Here is a 22,883-nt window from a genome sequence, read left to right on the forward strand (position 1 = left end):
ACAACTGCTGAAGGCAGTGTTAGGGGCTGAGAACTGTAAGCCTCAGGGTATTCAGCACCTTATAAAAGATTCTCATGTGGCCTGACCAAATGCTGCATAAGAGACAGGCTGTTATTTCCAGGGTGCTTATTTCAGGAAACCACTGCTCTGCAATCCCATCCTGTTCACAATTCTTTACTGGAAAAATCAAACAAACCATCCATGGTGTATGGGTGACATGCTGCCTTAAAGCACGAAATCACTGCTAACTCCCATGGATACAAGCTACCAACAGGTACTGGAATTGACTGTGTAAGTACTGTATATGAAGGCACATATATATGGGCACAACCTGTATTTATTCTTCCTGTACTTATCCCAGGCCTAGGCCCCTGCATAATCTGTTTTATAAAATTTAGTATCTGTCAGCATGTTTCCAATAGCCCAAAAGGACATGCCGTCTAGTAAACTGTGGTACACAGGGCAAAAAAAACCACCCCAAACTAATGGAACTACTATTTATTAGCTTGATATATGACCTATTATGAACATATCTAAAACAATTTGCAAGTTAGGCTTCATCATCAAAATGAAAGTTTTATTTATAATTTCAACATGTAATACAATAAAATACAGTCTTGTGCTGACAGACATGCTTCTCTGCAAGAAGAATTCTTGCTTGTATATTCTTACTTTAAATAGATAGGAGTCCCAGTGTAATTTGTCCTTCCTGATGTTCATTGTAATTAACTCATTAATTGCAGTATTTATAAAGCACTAATTGCAGGCTGTACATAATTAGGGAGTGATGACATACAACAGAAGACAACAATTACTCAGTTTTGGTTAACTGAGTGTTAAGTTACAGACACATTTCTTCAAAATTCAAAAGCTAGCTTCCGTGGCGTCATGAATTGCTTCACTACTTCATCTGTGACCTGCTTCCGTCTCTCTTGATGGGCTGCTATCAAGGGCTGCAGTGTTTCAATAAGAACCTTCTTCAGCTCACCCGTGAGCAATTCCCCACTTGTGTATGCCTGTCAAGAAAGTGATGATTGCTAAATATGGTGCTACATGGAAAAAGACTCAGTGACGAGCATTTCTTCAAAAGCCTGCCCCTAGCAAATACAGATTTGGATGTCTTAAAAATAAGCACATGCCTGAAAAGATCATGTGGCATCACTCTGAAAAATGCGACTTAAAAAATTGCTTTTTGCCTTTCAAAAGATTAAGGCAGCTGGGCAATTTCTTATGTGATGAGCTATATGGACTGAATAAGCTACATTCACAAGAACTTAATTGGGAAATCCTCACAATTATTTGCAGGAAATTGCTTATTTTTCTCCCCAGAATCCAGCTAAAATAAACAGTCATCCTAAGCTGTTTTTTTTGCAATGAGAGGCACAAATTCTTGTGTTTTTCTCTCACTGCATTTGGGTAAAAGATTGAAGTGATGTGATTAAATTATCCTTTTTACAGCAAATACATTCATGATCTGGGCTCACACTAGCAGTCATATTCACAGCTGGTAATCTGTTCAGTTGCTGTGATACTGAACACACTTTAACTAGAAGAACAGATTTACAGCTGACTGGTTCAGCCCTGATTAGAAGTCATGGCTGGGGCCATTCAACTACGGTTTGAAATGGCAATAAACATGATAATCTCACCCTCCCTTGGCATTAAGTCATTCCTAATACCAATTCAAGGTGCAACTGTTGTTGATACTCAGCAACAGTAAAATCTGTTAACAAGAATGAACTCAACCGTTGTAATTCCAGTGGTGGTTGTATTTTTTTTGATGGGTAGTGCCATAGGATTTGATCTCTGTAGCAGTTATAGTACTGTTCAGTGGTTAGAGACTAACAGAAAACTGCTCAGTATGTCAAATGCACTCCAGATTTCCCTAAGGAATTTACAATAGTTTGCATGAAGACTGGTAGCTGTTTCCATGAGGGAAAAGCTGATAAAACAATGTGACATCGGTACTATGAACAGCACAGTACAGATACTGCCTTCCAGGGAATGAGAACTGCTTAATGTTGATGATGATCATATAGCTGAAGGAAGTGAAATGTCTTGCTACTACCTCTGAGGACAGAATTCGGCCAGATAGGTTTAGGAAAATGCAACTACTATGTAGCAGTTTTGGCTTGGGATCAGTGAATCAGTGTCTCATATTTATTGTCATAAAATACCAAAACCCAACAAACTCTAGACATGAACTTCTCTAGTTTTGCAGACTATTTAGGTTGTTTGCACATAAGGAACTGGCAGAGCTTATTATACAATTAAAACACTAATCCCTAAGGTGACCTCGTTTGGAAAGTATTGTCCTATAGTGTTAGAGTTATTTATGAAGATATGAAGGTATTTATTTATTTATCTTTAAAGAAGAGATAAATTGGTCTGTGAGAAAGAGGAATGTGGCAAAAAAACAAAGGCAAAGATCTCAATACTGAAACTTGCAGTGTATGGACAGCACAGCACCACAATTACCTTCCTGGGGAAGGTTGATAGGAGGACTTAGTTACAGTTTTCTCCTTGTGATAATGAATGCATAATATTGTTATCTTCAACTTGGCTACTTACTTGCTTCAGTTGTTCAAGCCTGTCATCATCTTCCAGGAAGAAAGTCAAGTACATGAAAGACACATCAATGTCACAGTTACCGCCATACTTCCTGTGCTCTTCAATAGTATCTCTGCCTCCTGAGAAGGCATGCTTGTTAATCTGAAACAACATCATGATGTTATTGTCTAATTTCTACTAAATTCTTGATGATTATATTACAAACAAAGGTATATCATGATCCTTCACATGCTGTATTAAGAACCAGCTGGAAGGTGAATGGAGCAAGTTAATGCAGAGCCTTAGGCCTGAAGCAGAAACACAAAATGAGAATCCAGCATAGAAAAATGGCCAGCCACATGCTCCTCAGACTGCATAATCAGAATAAAAATAAAGCAAAAATTACCCAATATTCAGTAAAAAAAAAAAAAAAAAAGTAATTTTTGCTGAAGCTGTTGTTTAATGGATAGAACATGTGCTTATGGGAAACAGAGAATACAGAATTAACCAGGTTGGAAAAGACCTCTGAGGTCACTGAGTCCAACCTATCACCCAACACCATCTAGTCAACTAAACCATGGCACCAAGTGCCTCATCCAGTCTCTTTTTAAACACCTCCAGTGATGGTGACTCCACCACCACCTCCCTGGGCAGCCCATTCCAATGGCCAATCACTCTATCTGCGAAGAATTTCTTCCTAACATCCAGCCTAAACCTCCCCTGGTGCAGCTTGAGACTGTGTCCTCTCGTGCTGAAACAGGTTGCCTGGAAGAAGACACCAACCCCCACCTGGCTACAACCTCCCTTCAGGTAGTTGTAGGCAGCAAGAAGGTCTCCCCTGAGCCTCCTCTTCTCCAGGCTAAGCAACCCCAGCTCCCTCAGCCTCCCCTCATAGGGCTTGTGCTCCAAACCCCTCCCCAGCTTTGCTGGCCTTCTCTGGACATGTTCCAGCAACTCAACATCTTTCCTAAACTGAGGGGCCCAGAACTGGACACAGTACTCAAGGTGTGGCCTAACCAGTGCAGTGTACAGGGGCAGAATGACCTTCCTGCTCCTGCTGGCCACACTGTTCCTGATGCAGGCCAGGATGCCATTGGCCTTCTTGGCCACCTAGGCACACTGCAGGCTCATGTTCAGCCTACTGTCAACCAGTACCCAGAGGTCCCTTTCTGCCTGGCCGCTCTCCAGCCACTCTGACCCCAGCCTGTAGCACTGCATGGGGTTGTTATGGCCAATGTGTAGAACCCAGCACTTGGATGTGTTAAATCTCATGCCGTTGGACTCTGGCCATCTGTCCAGCCTGTCAAGGTCCCTCTGCAGAGCTCTCCCACCCTCTAACAGATCAACATCTGCCCCCAGCTCGGTGTCATCTGCAAATTTACTGATGATTGACTCAGTCCCCTTGTCCAGATCATCAATAAAGATATTGAATAGGATGGGGCCCAGCACTGATCCCTGGGGGACACCACTAATGACTGGCTGCCAGTGGGATGTGGCACCATTCACCACCACTCACTGGCCTCAGCCCTTGGTCTGGAAGACAATCTATCCTACTATTAAAAAGTGAGGCAAAGAAGGTGTTAAGTGCTTCTGCCTTTTCCTCATCTTTTGCTACAATATTTCCCTCCATGTCCACTAAGGAGTGGAGGTTGTCATTGCCCCTCTTCTTGCCATTAATATACTTGTAAAAGGGTTTTTTGTTGTCCTTCACATCAGTGGCTAGTCTAAGCTCTACATGGGCTTTTGCCTCTCTGATTTTTTTCCTACATGACCTAGCAACATCCTGAAATATTTCATGGGTTACCTCTCCTTCCTTCCAAAGATGATGCACCCTCTTTTTTTCCTTTAATCCATTTAGAAGCTTATTGCCCATCCAGGCTGGCCGTCTACCCCAGTGACTCCTCTTCCAGCACATTGGCACAGCCTGTTCCTGCACCTTCAAGATTTCTTTCTTGAATAAGGTCCAGCCCTCCTGTACCCTTTTGTTTTTAAGGGCTGTTTTGTTTTTAAGGTACCTTCTGAGTTATTTCCTTAAGTAACCTGAAGTCTGCCCTCCAGATGTCTAGAGTGGAGGTTTTGTTGCTGCCCCTCTTAGCTTGACTGCATATTGAAAACTCAATTATCTCATGGTCACTGGACCCCAGTCAGCCTCCAACCACCACATCTCCCACCAGCCCTTCCCTGTAAAAAGAAGGTCAAGCAAAGCCTTATCCCTGCTAGGCTCACACAGCAGCTGGGATAAGAAGCTATCCTCCATACACTCTAAGAACCTTCTAGACTGCCTCCTCTCTGCTGTGTTAAGTTCCCAGCAGATATCTGGCAAGTTAAAATCATCAACCTCTTCATCCTGGTTGGGAGGTCTATAACAGACTCCATCCAGGATGTCATCCTTGTTGGCCTTCCCTCTAATTCTCACCCACAGGCACTCAACTTGATCATCCTTAATCTCTAGTTCCATAGCATCTAGAGCCTCCCTGATGTACAGGGCCACCCCTCCAACCCTTCTCTCTTGCCTGCTCTCCTGAAGAGCCTCTAGCCATCAATTACAGTACTCCATTCATGTGAGTCATCACATCACGTTTCTGTGATGGCAACTACATCATAACTTTCCTGCTGTAACAAGGCTTCCAGCTCCTCTTGTTTGTTACCCATGCTGCGTGCATTAGTGTACATGCACTTCAGCTGGGCTGCTGGTTTCACCCCTGACTCCAGCTTGCTACCCTCAGACTCCTGTCTGGGGGAAATGGTTTCAGCCCCTTCCCCCTTCAAATCTAGTGTAAAGCCCTGTCAATGAGTCCTGCCAACTCCCTTCCTAAAACCCATACTTCATGTAAGAGCAAACAAGATATTCATTAAGAAATTAATATTGAAAGAGATGAAGAAGGCATGGAGAATTCTGAAGAAATACTAGAGAGAACCTAGTCTTCTTCTCCCAGGAAAAGGGAAAAAAGAGAAGGCAAAGGTAAAGATTGCAAAATTCTGGGTAGAATGGCTAAAACTAGACAAATCTCCATTTGTTCAGTCTGAAAATGGAGTAAGTGCTGACTTCCTCCCTGTTTTTTAGCGTTACTTCCTATGGGTATATGAACTGCACTGTGAATAGATCTACTTGCTAATCCCATTCCCACTAAATTCAGAAGCTGCTGGCCTATTCAGCAAAATCACACCTGTAGAATTCCCAGGAGATCCTAAGCTTCCTACAAATTAAAAAAAAAAATAAATTGCCAGGAAGAGAAAAAACTGGTTCCCAGCCACAAGCTCAACTTTTATTTGGGTCTTTTACTTTTGCAGATATCATCAACAGCCAAGAGACACACAAGCATATGAGGTAGATTTTGGGTTTTTTTAATTGCATTTTAGTTCTGGTATCTAGGAAATGTCATTTATTTACAATTTCTGAACATTTTTATTGTCCCTATGACTGTCTAGTGCTTTTCTGAATCTTTCTAACCAGCATGTTACAGATGACGTCTTGTGGCAATGAATTACCTACAAAAATGATGCACTGATGAGTATCTTAAGGAAATACCTGCCTTCTGTCACATTACATCCATTCTTACACTACAGGACAGCGGGAAGAGTTGTCTCAGTATCTGTAAAGCTGAAGTTTTACATATTGTTTTGCACTTCCCTTCATCTGTCTCCATACTACATTTTGAAAGTCTTTGTATGACATTTTTTCTGTCCCTCGTCTCTCCAGTTTGTCTCATTATTGTGCTAAGTGGAGGCACACTATTTTATACAGAATGTTTCCTTTATTAAAGTTCATTTTTCATATATTCTGGCATCTACTTGTTGACTGAGGCTTTCAATGACTTACCATAGTGATGCAATGATATTTTTCCCTGAATTAGAATAGACTTGGAATATTAAAAAAAAACCCAAACACTTTCTAGGAAAAAGGGAACAAATAATTGAGTGGTAATTTGGTGCTGATAGGGAAGATAAAAAATAGCTTATTGCAATGTTGCCATTCATCTCCTTCGGTTTCCCAGAAGCCTCTCAGCCCTTTCTAGTATCTAGCAATTTTTCATCTTCTGTTACCTGAATGTTTTGAACCTCATGATTTAGCAATGTACTGGCAATCTGAAAAATGCTGTAAATGCTATATCTTTTTTTTTTTGCAGCAGCAGTGGTGCTTCATTTTTAACCTTTGTCCATCACCAGCAGGCACCTTTCCTACTCCATTTTTTAAATTTATTTGTCATAACAATATTTGATCTTTCACTCAAGCCCTGTTTCTATAAAGAATTGTTTCTGATGGGCTTCAGAAGCTGAAATAAATCTCAGTTTGTCCTCCACTATCCAGCATTTTACATTATGTTCAGAATTTTTTCTTTATAGCTGTTTTATTCCTAGCCGCTAGAGTTATTTTAGTACTTTTCTAACTAGTTTAAAGGTAGCAGAAATAGGACTTATTAACCAGACTTAAGGCATCTTGAATCTCTCTGCAATTACTAGCTACTTGCTACTTCTGAAGTGACAGATTTTCTTTTTAAACAGCAACCCTGTAACTGTGAAAATAAACTGGAACTTGTATAATCCAAACACATGAAGAATTCCAGTTCTTCAAAACTGTACTGTTTAATCAGTTCCTGCATAAGATAATGAATCATTATGAGATGGAAACTGTAAAGAAAATTAATCCAAGTCCACCTAGCAGAAACAACACATACATCTTTTCTTCCTGTTTTGACAGGGAGTTATTTCATGTCTGCTTACGCCCATAAATCTTTTTCCAAACACTGACTTCACTGATTTTTTTTTTTTTTTTAATACTGTAACATTAAATCATCTGACACTGGATAAGAGGGATTTTCCTTTGAGCTCAAAAAGGCACTAGGAATACAATGAGATGGGAGAAAAGACCCCTTCTAAAACTTAGGTGAAATTTTATGCAATCATTTGTGAAACGTAGGGAGGAGTGCATGGCAGCAGCAGGTCTCCAAGCAGCACAAAAAGTCTGACATGATGTAACTGACACTGTGCAATGCTTGCTGCTCCCAGCATTGAGAGGCAGTCAAGAGAAAGAGCTGTTTATTTGATTTACATCATGGACTGTCAGATTTCAAAACTATGGCAACATAATATTTATTTTTAGAGCATGAGTCTCCACTGCTCCTATTGTCACACTACTGCTCTGCAGGTATGGGATAAACAAACATGATGTTTTGCACATCATCCTGGCTAACGTTTGCACTATTATACTAGTTGGCAAGGCAAAAAATTGTACTTGATATCCTAGGTAAATATGCATATCTTGGTCAGTTCCCTAAGAAGTTTTGCCATGAAAGGTATGGGAAAAAGAGGCAGATCTGTTTAAAGAAAACATTTGAAAATGCCCCTGTAACCATGAAAACCACCACTCCTTTTGTTATAAAGCTTTGTACTCTCAGGTTTTGCAAATCCTTACCTTTGTCTTGATTTGTTTGGGTGTATCAGTGAGGAAGATGGAGGAGTTTGGATCACTGGCACTCATCTTTGTCTGTGCTCCTTGCAGGGCTGGGAAGAAGACTGAGTGCAGTAAGGCTGGTTTAGGCTGTCCGATTCTAGGTGCTACATCCCGGGTCATTCTAAAATAAGGATCCTAGAACAATGTGATTTAAAAGCTGATTACTGCTGACCCATTCATGCTCTCAAAAATTCCCCCAAACCATAAACCCCAAACAAACAAACCACAAAATGTTCCAGAACCTACTTCCAATTCAGCTCATCCAGCGGAACAAACAAATATTTCCATAGTTTTGCTGTACCCTCTGATTCCCTCAATTCATAGGCATTTTTCCAAAGATTTCTATGAATTCAAATAGTTGTGAAAACTACACTTAGTATGCCTGAAGATGGATGCAGACTAAGTTGCAAGCTTCCTCCCAAACCGTTTAACAACTGGCACAGAATCTAAACTAAATCAATGATCAAGCTGGCAGTGCTGTGTTGATGACCTGACTTAAATCAACTGCAACAATATTACCACATAATATAATGGCTGATGGATGCAATTACCTGTCTCTTGGACTAAAATAGATAAATTCAGCAAGAATTTGATTCCTGGGAACAATACTTTTTTCAAGTAATGAGATTACCACTGTGATTTGTAGCTGATGCATTCCCATCCTCCCTATAGATGCAAATTGTTAAGGCTCTGCAGCCTTTCTGACAAAATATTTCAGTGCTTCCTTATTCATATGGATACAATGTTTTCCCGCTAGGGTTCAATGTACATTTCTTGTGCTGCAAGTAGAGCTCATTACAACTTGTCCTAGTTACCATGGAGATGCCCAAAAGTTTCTTCCTAGCCCCATGTCAGTATACTCATGCATAAGATTTTACTGGCTTTGCTCTCAAAGATATCAGCTCACTGTGAGCTAGGTTTAGATCAAGACAGATTCAAGATGGGCATGAATACATAATTGTTTGGTTAAGCACTCACCTTTGTCAGGACACAGCACAACCTCCTTTTATCCAGCTTGTGTCCCAGAAAGGTGCTTGCAGGAATGTTTTACAGATGTTTTTACATAGTATCATGAAGCTTGAATGGTATGCTACAAAAACAAATCCATGAAAGCCAAATTAAGTAATGTGATTTTCTTACCTGATCGATAGCACATGGGATAAGACACTGAATGTTCTCTTTGCCATTGAAGATCTGTGGAAATGATGAACTGAAGGATGGGGCAGCTTGAATAGCAGGAAAGCTGATCTTTCCTAGGAAACATTATGTTTGTAAAAACTAATCAGCCAGTGTGGGCAATGACAAACAGAACTTTTCGACATATGTAAAACACACAAGAGAATCATTCAGATACTTAGTTGAAGACCAATATCTATATTTAACAAGAAATGTTGCCCTATCTTTCCATCTTTACCTTCCCAGATGTCAACAAACCTCCAATATTGAAACTAATGAGAAAAGGCAAACTATGATCACAAAGGTTTCAGAAAAGGTTCACCAGCACATCTTCATCACTGAACCATCTAGCCTTCCCAGAAATACAATTGATTACATCATCATTCTGAGATGCTCATTTGTTTTCTCTTTATGAGACTATAGAGTTACTTACTAGGCAAGCTACCCTCTAAGGTATTAGAATCACTGCTATATGCATACTGTACTCATGAAATATCTCAAATGTGTCTTCCCCAATCGAAATCAGAAGAGAAAGCATACAGCAGATTTTTCCAAACATGTACTAAAGCCATTATCACAATAACAACTTTTATAAGAGCACTGTGAAGTAGGAATCTGTTAATTGGTTATACAGTGATGGCTGAAAAGCTGTCACTGGCCCAGTTACTGGTCAAAGACTGATGTTAGCACTCAGGAACACTGAGGTTTTAATGCAGTCTTTGACACAGAATCTGGTTTTTTGTTGAGTGGGATAGAAACCTGCAATCACAGTTACGCAAATGGAGTCACCTAGCACCTTGATTATCAGGCTTTTGAGCACTCATTTTCCCCCACGTACATACATGTCTGTGTGCATTAATATATCTTTTTCTGAAAAGCTTCTATATAAATTTGATGTAGAAATTTCTAAGAGGCACAACTGACTGTAATCACAATTTTAGAAAAAACCCAAACAACTAAGTCCTTTATCCTGGGTACTTCACTGCTGGTGTTTTGTACTGCACTGAAACTAAGGCATGCTAGATATTGCACTGTAAAGTGTTCTTTATACTGAAGGAACCACAATAACACCCTTTTAGAATCAGCCTGGAAGCAGGGATCTTTTTGCTTTTTCTGTCCATTTCATGAGTGTCAGACACTAATCTCTTTAAACTGTTACTTAAATAACACCATAGTGAGTGAAAGCAAGCATCACTTTTAGTAATTCATATTATTTTCATACCAATGCAATCACTGTCTGTAAATCCAAAGATTCCTTTCACTTGGTTAAAGGTAACGTGCTTCTGAACTTTGACAATGTTTTTGTAGAATCCAGTACTTGTCCTGTGAGAAAGAAAGTGGAAAAATAAAATGAGAAGAGCAGGAAAGTGCTCCAAAAGCTGATTAAACCTCTGTGTTTCAGCCTTTATGTGACCCACTGAAATGATAATTAGATAATTATTTACAAACAAGAATGTTACACCTTTAAAGTTTAATTAATTTTTCCTTTGCCCCAGCATTTAATGCAAGCAGTCTAAACTCAGAAACATTTTGATTTGTAAACAGTGCCAAAATTCCTCATTAAGCCTGAATTTTACTCATGCTTCTCTGTGAAGTCAGGCACAACTTGAATAAATCACATCTTCTGTGTTGCTTGGTATCTCCAGTGTGTATCCCATATAGGACACTGTGGTTCACCACAGGAATGGAAGCTTAAATCTCCAAATTCTAATTTTTTACAGGCTAAGTTCCATGGCTGGGCTTTTTCTGTCATCACAGTATCACAGTATAACTAAGGTTGGAAATGACCTTGAGGATCCTCGAGTCCAACCTATCAACACAGACCCCATGACTAGACCATGGCACCAAGTGCCACGTCCAATCCCCTCTTGAACGCCTCCAAATACATCAAATACAGTAACAACAGTTCCACATAAAATAGCATAGCAACTTCCTTTTGTATTTTTGTTGCCTTTTGTATTTTTGACAAAGAAAAGGAAATGGCAGTTCTGACCTGTCCTTGCTCAACCACAGGTCAGATCTATGTTAAGGCAACTTTCCTAAGGCAGGTAAGTCAGAGGAGCGAAAAGAGGAAAAACTGCTCCACCTTCTGTGAGCTGTACATTATACAGTTAATCTCTAAAACACATATTCTCTCATCCAAATCTTTAAGGAAGCTTATCACCCCACTTGGAAGAGATGCCCATTCCATGTAGGCACAAACCCAACTTCAGTTCTGAACTCTGCCATAAACTTCTTCCTTCTGAGAAGGCATTTCCAATAGCAGTTTCTTTTTCTTAAATCTTCTTTAAACTTCACTCAAAGTTCAGATAATAATCTTCCATGCTGTATTTATTAAATTAATTGATCACACTAAGTTGCAAAAATGTTTTGCAAATCTTTTGTTAATGAAGATAGGGAGTAAACACATCTCAAAGCTTTTGATACCATCTGAAGTCAATCTGAAAGCTTCTTGGAAATGTAAGTATTTTTACGATTTAGCTGGCTTAAGATACTTTTCATAATTTCAATTTAAGCATTGCACACAAATATTTGTTCACATGTTATACAGGGGAGTGACAACAGTATATATACAAAACATTACACAGCAGAAAAATTAATAAGTGTTGCAAAACTTGTCTTGAGACTTTCAAATTCAGATACCTTTATTAAAATATTCTTGGATGTCAAAAGTTGGAGAGAAAACACAGGCACTTTTTTTTTTCATTACAATGCCCTACAGAAATTAATACTTACCCTAAATAGTCTAAATCAGAGAATATAAAGGTTTTATTGATGTCAAAGCCACATGCAATGATGTCTTTCGCATTTTCTCGAGCATACTCATATGCCTTCTCAGTTGTTAGGTCCTTCCAAAGGTACTTCTCATCATCAGTTAACTGTATAACTAAAGGAACGTCAAATACTTCTTGCAGCCACCTAATAAAAGTAGAAAGATTTTATCTCATAATTAAAATGAAGCTGTAAGTCAAGCAGTCAAAATAATTATATATACCTAAACAAAAGTATATAAAGAGGTCTGCTTCTCATTTTACCTGGAAAAAAGGCTCACATTTATCCTTTCCTGTACACATAACATCAATCATTATTTGAAATGAGAACAGAATTCAAAGAAACTTTTAGGTCTTTGAGCCAGATATCTGTGTCCTGCTGCAGGCACTGCATAATAGAGTTACTGAGTTTCATTGCAAACTTATTTATTGAACCCAAGTTCTAAGGAGTGCCACAGTGCGAGAAAGAAGGCTTTATGGTGATGCAAGGATTATGATCACTCTGCACTAAAGTTCATTAAACTCGATTGCATTAAGTTCATTAATATCCACCTCACCTACACAGAACTCCTTGCAATGTATCATTTTGGCAGTTCCATAAAGCACATTCAACACTTCCTTAGAAAATGTTTTGATTAACATAAATAGCAGACATAACTTACTTTGCAAAGATAAATTGGATAAGATGACCGACATGCATTGCCTGGGAGGATGGCCCTCTGCCTGTATAAAGGTAAAAGGACTTCTTATTTTCATAAGCATCAAGGATTTGGTCCATATCTCTAAAGAAAAAAACCAGAAAACATGATGGCACTCTTTAGGAAGGAACATCCATAGTCAAAATTCCTATTCAAAGTTTGAGTGGTTTTAAAGCCAAATGCATTTAAAAATATAGTATGTTAAGTGCCCTAGAAAGAAAAAGGTTTTGTTGCACTTTTTTAAAGTACTGTCTTTTTTCAGAAGAAAACCCCCCAATTAAAAAAAATACTGAAAAATTAAATTAAAATATGTGCAACTCTTAAAATTACTTATTAGGAAAAAAATTTTAAGGCCCAATAAAACAGAGTTGGGAATAATTTCCTAAATAGGTTTACAATCAGCTTGGAATGGTCTATGGTGGAGGTTAATGCCTTAAATAATACTCAGGCATTTGTTTGAAATGTACTAGTTGCCATAGCCCAAAAGCCCATGAATGCTAACAATTAAACAGTGTAGATGATTGGTAGGCTGGTGTTTAAGATTATTTCCCAGTCCTTTTTCACATAGCACTGAAAATGCAGAGGTCCACAGCACACGTGGACCCTTGCTGAAACCAGCAGTGCTGGCATATGAGCCCTGGAATTGTCTTCTACACCAATGCCTTTGCCTGGCGGCTAAGACAGAGTCAAAATGGAACTTGTACAAAGTGAAGATTCTGTCCACATTTCTTCAGTCCAGTATTAGTGAAGACGTATCAGAAGCTGATACACCCAAGGGTTTCAAATGTTGCCAAGGAAAATCTGCAGTAGCTGTTAATTTCAAATAAGGCAGTTGGATTACCTTGGTATAAAAGACCATGGTCTTTTACTAGTTTTAGGTTTCTTCCAATAATGCTCACAGAAAGTCTATCTAAGAGGGCCTTCTTGAATTTTAAAAGAAGAAAAGCTCACCTGTGAGAAAAAAAGATCCCTCTACGTAGAAAGCGGTGAGGTTTTTGCCCAGTAGCTCTTTCTATTCGATTGATGAGGTCGGTGTCAATTTTACTGCTGCCAAACCGAACTGTGATCATAAAACCAAAACAAATAAACAAAACAAGCATTGATACAAGCAGATCTTGGATTACCAAGAATGTACTACATTGTAGAAGATATTTCCTTCTTCAAGCCTCACATTAAATGGCCAGATCTTGCTGATTCTTGCCACAAGTTGCAACATCATCTCCAGTACTAATGCTATGCGAGCAGACCAAGACTACTCACAATATGGAGTATTGCTCCATTCACGACTGCCTATACCTGCAGTCTCCTAGCAGCAGAAATAAAGTTATTCAGAACAAAAAACACTCCAGAGAAATGTGCCAATAACTTGTCCATATGACAAAAACGGCTCTAAGGCTCTGAAAGCTCCTCTCTTGATGTCTAAATTTTCTGACCTTGAATCACAGTTTTTCACCTTCCAATTCAAATACTCTTCTGTAAACTTAATTCTTATTTTACACGGATGTGATTACAGACATTACTCCCCTCAAGAGGCTTGAAAATGTAATGCCTAATACCCTTCAAGGCAATCAAGTAAGTTACTTGGCTGTTTAGGAAATCAGGTTAAACTCCCAACATTTACAGATGTAGTCATTTAATTCAAAAAGGTTTGATTACAGTGAAACAGCAGTGTTTCTTCATATTCCCAATAAAACTCAACTGGGGAAGTTTTATTTCTTCAGTAAAGCTTCCTATACTCCAGTCCCAATTCTTGGATGCTAATAAGCAGGTCAATACTCCACGATTTGGATGTGATTGAAAAAAAATCTACAGAAGAATCTATGCTCCATTCCTCTAAGGAATCTACTTATTTTACTCTGCTCATCAGGAGAACAACTTGCAATTTGAGCATCATCTTGAAACACAGCAAATTCTATTTAAACGTATAAAAAACCCTTCATATTGAGCACATGGCCAAATATTCAAACAGGTTGACCAGGAAGGTCATGGAATCTCCATCCTTGAGATAAAATCCTACTGCACAAGGTCCTGAGCAAACTGCTCTAGTTGACTCTGCTTTGAGGAGGGGAGTTGACTAGATGATCTTCAAAAATCTCCCAACATGTAAAACCATTTTGTGTCACTTGCAATATTCATCTCACTGAATTATCATCATGGTTAACATACACAGTTCCTTTTCACACATCCCTCTGCCCTTTGCTGGGGGAAAAAAAAAAAAAAAGCAAGGGATGTACATGCCTAGTACTTAGCTAAAGAAATTTTTCTTCCCAGAGTATCTTCAGGCTGTTTTGTTGTGTAAGCATACACTGAAGTGCACATCTAGGACAACCATTTGAGAATAATATCCATTTTAATTACATAGTGCTCCAAGTGCTTTCATTTCTTCTGTGTTTGAGTAAACACAAGCCCACTGGCAACTTTCTCTGTCTATAAACAAATTATAGGTGGCATAAAATTTTCCCCTGCGGTAAAAGCTATCAGATGTCATGTTCTCGGACAATACTTTTTATTACTCTTTTTTAAAAGGGGAGGAAGAGGATGAAGTTTATCAATGGCAAACAGCAGCTGTTTCACTTCCTAAAGTGGCTAGGCTAGCATTCTTCTATGAAATATGACTTGTCCACTAAATTCCCCAATTTGCTAGTAATGCAAATAAGTAAAAACCCCTCTAAGCTAAACCACCACTCTAGGGTAGATCAAAAGGCTATACACACACATACACAACTACTGGGGGGAAAAAAAGACATTGCTTTGGGGCTTTAACATGGCTGTAGAGAGTTGATTTACAGTGAAGTCATGCTAATCACTCTCAAAAAGACCTTAAGATTGTGTCAGCATAAGTATTGTACTCTTCCAACATTTCTACAATAATTAGAAACCCCCACAAGACCACTAAACCTTCTCCATACCTCCTACACGAGTAATAAGATCATGAGAGATCTTGTTAATTCCTAAATTCTAATAATTACCTTTTGGATTTTCCCCCTACTGTTGTATAATTTTTTTATACATTTTCTGTCTCCTACTACCTTCTGTAGACTAAGCCAACATGCACCTACATCTAACATGGACTTACAACAACATTGCAGAGCTAAATGAACACTGACAACAGCACATGAGCTCCCAGAAGCAAATAATAGTTATTGCCACATGAGCGTGTGTGCTCTGTCATGAGAAAAAATTTACAAAGCAGAACCCAGCAATCAAAACCTGAGGGGCTGTATATGAATTGAAGATTTAAAATAATGGATTAAAAAAAATGCAAGCAAGCAGAGTGAAAATTACTGAAGAGTTCTATCTGTTTCTATGCTAGACTCAAACAAGCTATTAATACAGTGGACTGTAAAACAAATAAGGAAATTAACCAAACCTGTTTCTTAAGTTACAAAATTTTGCAACTTTTGTAACACCTCTGTCTAATATTTAAGTCTTCCAAAGGAAATGTCTGTCTAGAGCATTTTCAATACTTCTGCCACGTGAATGTTGTGAGTAGACATAAATTAAATGTTACCTATGATGGGTTTTGATCAGGGTTTGTTGTGATGCTTTGCTGTTTCTGTGGTCATTAGGATCACTTTACATAAATTCATTAGTAGTGGTGAAGAAAGAGTTATACCTATAAGTTTGGCATAATCCACGCCTTTAGCATTTGATGTCTGCACAGTCCAGGGGTCCACAAAATCCTCATCCTCTTCTTTATTTGTACCATTATTTATTAATACAAGATCCTTTGGAGGCAAGCCTGCCTGATAGTCTTGTCCAGTTGCTGCTTTATATGACAGTTTTAATGATAGTAGCATCCTCACTGCTGCATCGATTTCATCCTAAATAAAGGAAAAAAACCTGTTTGACTTTACATAAAGACAGACAATTACATTAATGTCTTAACCTTTCAAAATTCTGCATCTGTGCTTTGACTTGAATTGCATTGTTTATAAACAAAAGCTTAGAGTTTATAATTTTGCAGCATCACTTCCAAAGGTAAAGGAAAACCAAACAGCAGGTAACACTCTTCGAATCAGCAGAATTTAGAGCATCAACATTGCCAAGATATTTAAAGCACCTCTGTCTCACTTTTCAATTTCTGCCTGAGGAAAAAATATGCTTGCCTGCTTTTCAGAGGTATAACAAGCTTAACATTTTAAGCACAAATTTCTAAGATACATAAATGTAATATAAGTTCTCTAGTTTACTTTACGGTGAACCACTAGAAGCACTGTAAAGTAATTTCATTTTATTCATTACAATTCATGGATAGACTTGAAGACAAATTAGAACAAAAAGTACTTTTTAACTTTTATGCTTATGACCTTTTCAGTACAAAGCTACTGTAATGTCTCATGCAAGCAATAAATAGATCAACACTTAATTCAGCTCCCAGTTTTCAAGGTTTACTCCCACAGGCAATACACTACGAGAACTCACATTAAAACTCTGCCACAATAGCAATGACAGAATAGGGACCTTTAAAGGCAAATTACTGGATTACTTAAGGTAGATTAAGCAGACCCTATTAGTACAGTTACAGGAAGACAATGTTTGCTAATGCATGCAATAATGCATATAGAAAGAGATTTTAATGAAGCAACTAAACCCAGGGAAGAATGCAAGTTTGAAAATCAAATATCTTGCATCTTGTCACATATTAAGGCAACTTGCTGAAGTACACTTCCAAGCACTTCTATGACCTTCTGTTCTTCAGGAGTAAGAACTTTGCTCTTGCTAGTGACTACCTTGCTCCACGTAGGTCCACAATTTACAAATGGACATAAATGCTTCTTAAGATTTTTTTTTTTTCTTAAAGCAATTAAAACTAAATCTCAGATGAATCATATTCTTCACTCTTGAAAACAGACCTAAGTCAAAAAGCAATGGGTTCAAAATATGAAATGGAAATACCTTTGGTGCTTTTCCCGCTTTCAATGCTCTCACTTTGTCCCCTTGTTCAGTTACCCTTTCAAACAGCTGAAGTGGACTCAGAGATTTCAAATCACAGTTCGGACTATCAGCCATTTTGCCAGATCTGTTTATTTACAGTTCAACTAAATTTAATGTCTTTGGCTTGTAGATTCAAAACAGCAGCAACCACAGGAACTGTAGAGTAAAAACAGTGTATTTCATTATTTTGTTTGTATCTTGAATATCAGATGAACAGAGCAAGAATACAAAAACAGTAATGACCCCATACCTAATTCTATTCATATCAGATTCATGTGGAGACATTAATACAATGAGCTTCAGTTTCATACAGAAATGAACTGACAAGAGGATCAAATAAATGTAGGAAACACACTAAATGTTGTTTGTCTACATACCTAACACTAGAACACCTTTTAGAAGTCAATTTTTTGACAAAAGTAGAAGTAATTAAATATACATACAATTCAGAACATCTCAGAAGGGCATGTAGGGACTGTCAGATTCATGATTAGTTTTGTGCCACTTGATACCCTGTCAAATTCTGAATGATAAACAGATTTTTATAACTATCATACAGAATTTTGTCTTAATCTATGGAATAAATTACTTAAATCCAAAGACATACAAGAGAAAAGCTTAGTCATATTTGTTACTACTTTGATCCAGAGGTTACAAAACATGCCAATGACTAGTGAGAAACGCTGCTTTCTAGAGAGCAATCACTGGGTAAACAATAGGCTGTAATTTAAGCAACTGCTTGTTTCATAGCAGTACATAGGAAAATAATCCTAGGAAATGGCTTGAAATGATGAAATAGCTGAGAGTAAGAACAAAGTAGTCTTCCTATGCCTGACATACACCTTGATTACTGGAGCTTCGTAACACATAGCACACCCATGCTTCCACAAATGGGCTTCTCTTCCACAGCAACGCCTATTGCATTGTATTTATTAACAGTAACATCATCTAAAAGTTTCTTAGTGGTTTATTAACTAACAGCAACTGAGACTCGGGAAAAATACAAGTGCATAGGTTACAGTACACTAACACAGAAAGTTAAATAATGCTGTTAATATGTTAAGTATACAGGTTTTGTTATTGATAATTTTCACTCCACATCAGAGAGCTCTTGATCTTTGTCCCATCAGCTATAATCTAAAATGCTATAAATAAACTCTGCTGTACTTAATTGTAACTGTAATCAAACACCTCTTCCTAATTTCCATGACAGGAAACTCCTGTAACATGAATTATATTGCATTAACTCATGCTTTACTACATATGCTTCTCATAAACCTGGCACAGCAATTTAGGGAAGGGTAGGGGAGGGTAGGGGAGGGTAGGGGAGGGTAGGGGAGGGTAGGGGAGGGTAGGGGAGGGTAGGGGAGGGTAGGGGAGGGTAGGGGAGGGTAGGGGAGGGAATTAACCAGGTTGGAAAAGACCTTCAAGATCACCAACCTATCACCCCAAAACCATCTTATCAACTAAACCATGGCACCAAATGCCCCATCCAGTCTCTTCCTAAACACCTCCAGTAATGGTGACTCCACTACCACCCTGGGCAGCCCATTCCAATGGCCAATCACTCTTTCTATGAAGAACTTCTTCCTAACATCCAGCCTCTTAGCTTGACTGCATATTGAAAACTCAATTATCTCATGGTCACTGGACCCTAGACAGGCTCCAACCACAGTATCTCCCACCAGCCCTTCTCTGTTTGTAAAAAGAAGGTCAAGCAAGGCCTTACCCCTGCTAGGCTCACTCAGCAGCTGGGATAAGAAGCTATCCTCCATACACTCTAAGAACCATGCAATCTCTTCCTGTATTTTTTGTAAAAGTACTTGATAAGTTGTTTTCAGATAATCTCTGACCTAAAATTATCTTCATTTATGTCTAAGAAATCCAGTGACTCTGTTACCAACCTGACACGAGTGAACACTCATTCCAACTGCAAAGGCAGAATTCCTTAAGAAAACTTAATTTTCAAAAATTCATTTAAAAAATGAACAATAATAAGGTACATAGAGAAGTATATAGAGAATTATAAAAGAATTTCATGAAACCTGAGGTTGTTAAAAATGAGGCAACAGCACAGATCCTAATGACATAAATGAACTGAGGGTAAAGTAAGTTTTTCATGAAAACTATCACTGCAGTTTGGCCAGGGTTGTGAAGTGCTGCTTCACAATCTGATGTGGTCAGCTTATGCAATCACCCAAGCTATTGTACAGCTGTTTTTATTTGAGAAAAGTGATGTCATCTCAAATACTAAATTGCAGCTTGCTTCACATGCACTATATTCACATGTGAGTGACAAATGCAATGCAAGCCAAAAGAGTAAATCATAAAGTTGCAATGATGTGTTGGAAACACAGGATCCATTCTAAGCATTCTCTGTTGTGCTGTGCCCATGCTCATAAAGGAAGCACTCTGTGCCCATGTAAAGTTCTACTGAATTGCAAAGGGTTGTGTCTCTCTGGAGAGATTCCTTAACATACTATTGATCCAGTGTTATGCACAAAGCATGAATACAAGATATGAAAGTGAATAGTAAAAGCTGTTAATAAAACTACAAGTTCATTTGGCTCCCTTCTTCCAGAATTAAAGAATTAAGAAGTAACAAAAGCATGTAATATTTGCATTTATTGTTCACCAGTATTTCAAACCTTTCCTTCTACAAACCGATCAGCCTAATTGCAACCTTGGCTATATTTATGCAGTATGTATTTAAACTGTGACTGTAAAAGCCTCCACCTGGCCTAGAAAACTTAAGAAGGTTGATTTGGTAACTTGCTGGTTACCAAAACATACCTATCATTAAGGCTGTGTTTGTCAGACAGCTGCAATATTCCCAGATCTTAGCTTCACTTGAATACCCTGAAAAACCTGAGAGGTCAAGTTGAATTTGCTTAGTCGATTAACATTGATATCACACTTAGATTAATAATTGACTAAAATAAGACCAATTGATGCATTATCAGCAACACTTAATAGTGATTATTTACAATTTGACAGTGTTATTTTTAAGAGGCAATCTGAAGTATATCAAACAAGTATCTCATGTATTGCTACAATTTACTTATAATCTTTTATTTGGATACCAGTGTTTTCTCATGGGCACAAGATACTTAACTGGCAAAGAAAGTACATAGAGCAAATTCATATGAGAAAATGTTAGTGAAGATTAGAACACATCCTTTCTGCAAAAATATGTCAATTATACTTACTGGCTTCAAATTTTACAAAATAAAAAAAGAAGAACCATCCCTTGGTGTATAACAAACTGGTGTTTCAATGTAATTCCTGAAAATACATTCTTACTGATAGATTGCTTCCACTCAGAAAGGCTGAAATGACACAGCTGCAACTGAGAATGTATGCTGGAGGGCAGTATAACAAAGACTCTTTAGAAAAAAGTCTGCAATATTATAGATTTGAGCTGAGCAAAGAATCTCAAATGAAGGTGCATTTTCATTCAGACTGAAAAACTGATCTAATCACTGCAACAAGAGGTGATTACAGAATGCAAAGGTAATAAATGTTACCTAAAACTTATCTCTATTTACCTGAGTGCTGGGTAGAATTCAAGCCAGGATTCAGTAATATGCAACACAGATCGTTTGCCTTTTGAAATTCATAAATGCAATTGTGAGCCATTTAAAAGGAATGTCTGGATATTCAGCATTTTATCAGACATTTTCTCATGTTTTTTCATTGATATTATCAAAACTAACAGGTACATTAGACATCATACGCAAATACATTTAAGGGAAAAAAACATGCATGGGAATGATACTTGAGAATGGACTATCAGGATATTTAGGACCAGAGTCTAAGATGAGCCTGAAAGCCTAGTTTCATGGTGTGAACTTGAAATCCAAGAACTGTGTGCCTTTTCTGTCCACACAATGCAGGGTAACTCATAACGGGTATTCCTAGTGACTGTTGCAGAATATTCGATAGTCATGAGACAAAGGTCAGAAATAATCCTTGGAATAGGTACCAGAATACCACTGTATTTTCCTCTCTTTCCAGCTGGATGGCAACCACAGATCTATGATAATTCTCACTGTCTGCTATCTGGTTTGGTAAGTTAGAAACCTGAGAACCAAAGAACATTATTTAAAGAGCTCTTTTGTGGCCAAACATAGCATGAAGTTTCATCAAGACTTCCAGAGATGACAGTAATACAGAAGGCTTGAATTTTTTTTCATTAACTAATGAACGAATGTGAATGCAAGTCTGACAGTACTTATGTTCCTGAAAATGGTTTTGCCTCCCGGAAATAAAATTGACAAAAGAAAAGTATATTTTAAAGCAGTTAGTATGCACACAGATGTGTGAAACATACCTTAAGAAGTATTCCAACATGGACTACATTTTATAGTAGATCTACCTTCCCAGTAACAGTAATAATCAATTTATGTATGAGAATACAATTAAAGTGTGCAAGACGATTCCTTGAGATGATAATAAGACCACTTCTAAAGAAAGCCCAATACGAATCTTTACTGCTAAGAGCTAAGCTCTTGTGCAGGAAGGATTATGTACAAAATTAACCCGTAAACGGACGTTTATAACCCTGGAGGTCTGCAACACTTCCCTTACCACCTTCGTCCAAGCTAAGCAAAGGCACTCGACAGCTTTGCCCTCGCTGGGCCGCATTTTCCAGCGAGCAAGAGGCAACCACCTTCCCCTTTCCATTGTAAAGGTCTTTTCGTCCAGATGCTTTGGTAAGGCAGCCACGGGGGCTGCGGCCCCCGCAAGGAGTGGAATAAAAATCCCTCAAAACGAATTGACTCCTCATGAAAGGAGGAAGGAAACGTGCCCAGCAGAGATGCCCAGCAGAGATCCCCCTACACACACTCCCAGCATCCCGTACTAGCCACAGGGGCAGCAATAACCACCCAACGAACCTTCCTCCCACCCACCCGGATCTCTCACCAAGGCCCCATTCACGACCCGGGTTGCCTCCGACCGGACCTGTCCGGCTCGACAGAGCTCGGCTCACTCCTCTGTCACTGACATTGCATCAGCCCCCAACCGGCACGTCACTCACGACTCTCGGCTGGGAAACGCACACCCTCGGAACCTTTGCTTCTCATTGTCCTTTCTCTCACTACAGTCACCAGCCAAAGGAACCGCCTTCCACATAGACCACAGCGATAGCAGAAGGGCTCCTACGCGGCCAGAGAGCCTCGGATTGACCTCTTTCCTTCTCAGCACAAGACCTCGACAGAGGGCTCTGACGCGCGGAACCGCTTGGGGGGGGAACCTATTTTCTACCCGACACACTTTTAAAGGCGGAGCCGCTGC

At 38.7% G+C, this 22,883-nt stretch overlaps 1 protein-coding gene across 1 annotated transcript; it reads right to left on the reverse strand.

The window, feature by feature from the left end:
* Positions 1-550: 550 nt before the first annotated feature.
* Positions 551-22,626, reverse strand: WARS1 (tryptophanyl-tRNA synthetase 1). The gene is made up of 11 exons (XM_068160125.1): positions 22,512-22,626; positions 17,547-17,741; positions 16,264-16,471; positions 13,599-13,707; positions 12,612-12,731; positions 11,915-12,097; positions 10,401-10,501; positions 9,143-9,255; positions 7,964-8,137; positions 2,572-2,712; positions 551-1,016 (listed from the first exon to the last, which is right to left on the reverse strand). The coding sequence occupies exons 2-11, from the start codon at positions 17,658-17,660 to the stop codon at positions 858-860; spliced, it is 1,422 nt and encodes a 473-aa protein (XP_068016226.1). The 5' UTR covers positions 17,661-17,741; positions 22,512-22,626; the 3' UTR covers positions 551-857.
* Between the last annotated feature and the right edge of the window lie 257 nt (positions 22,627-22,883).

Source organism: Melanerpes formicivorus, unplaced genomic scaffold, assembly GCF_026170545.1.
Source record: "Melanerpes formicivorus ecotype bairdi unplaced genomic scaffold, bMelFor1.0.p_v2 SCAF_48, whole genome shotgun sequence".
NCBI lineage: Eukaryota > Metazoa > Chordata > Aves > Piciformes > Picidae > Melanerpes > Melanerpes formicivorus.

What these genes read in the sequence shown, in the direction of transcription:
- WARS1 (XM_068160125.1), bottom strand. Translation starts at nt 17,660, where the DNA reads ATGGCTGATAGTCCGAACTGTGATTTGAAATCTCTGAGTCCACTTCAG. An exon ending in TCTGATTTAGACTATTTAGG is followed by an intron (nt 10,502 to 11,914) that starts GTAAGTATTAAT and finishes TCTTTCTCACAG; the next exon opens with GACAAGTACTGGATTCTACA. An exon ending in GGCTTGAACAACTGAAGCAA is followed by an intron (nt 1,017 to 2,571) that starts GTAAGTAGCCAA and finishes CTTTCTTGACAG; the next exon opens with GCATACACAAGTGGGGAATT.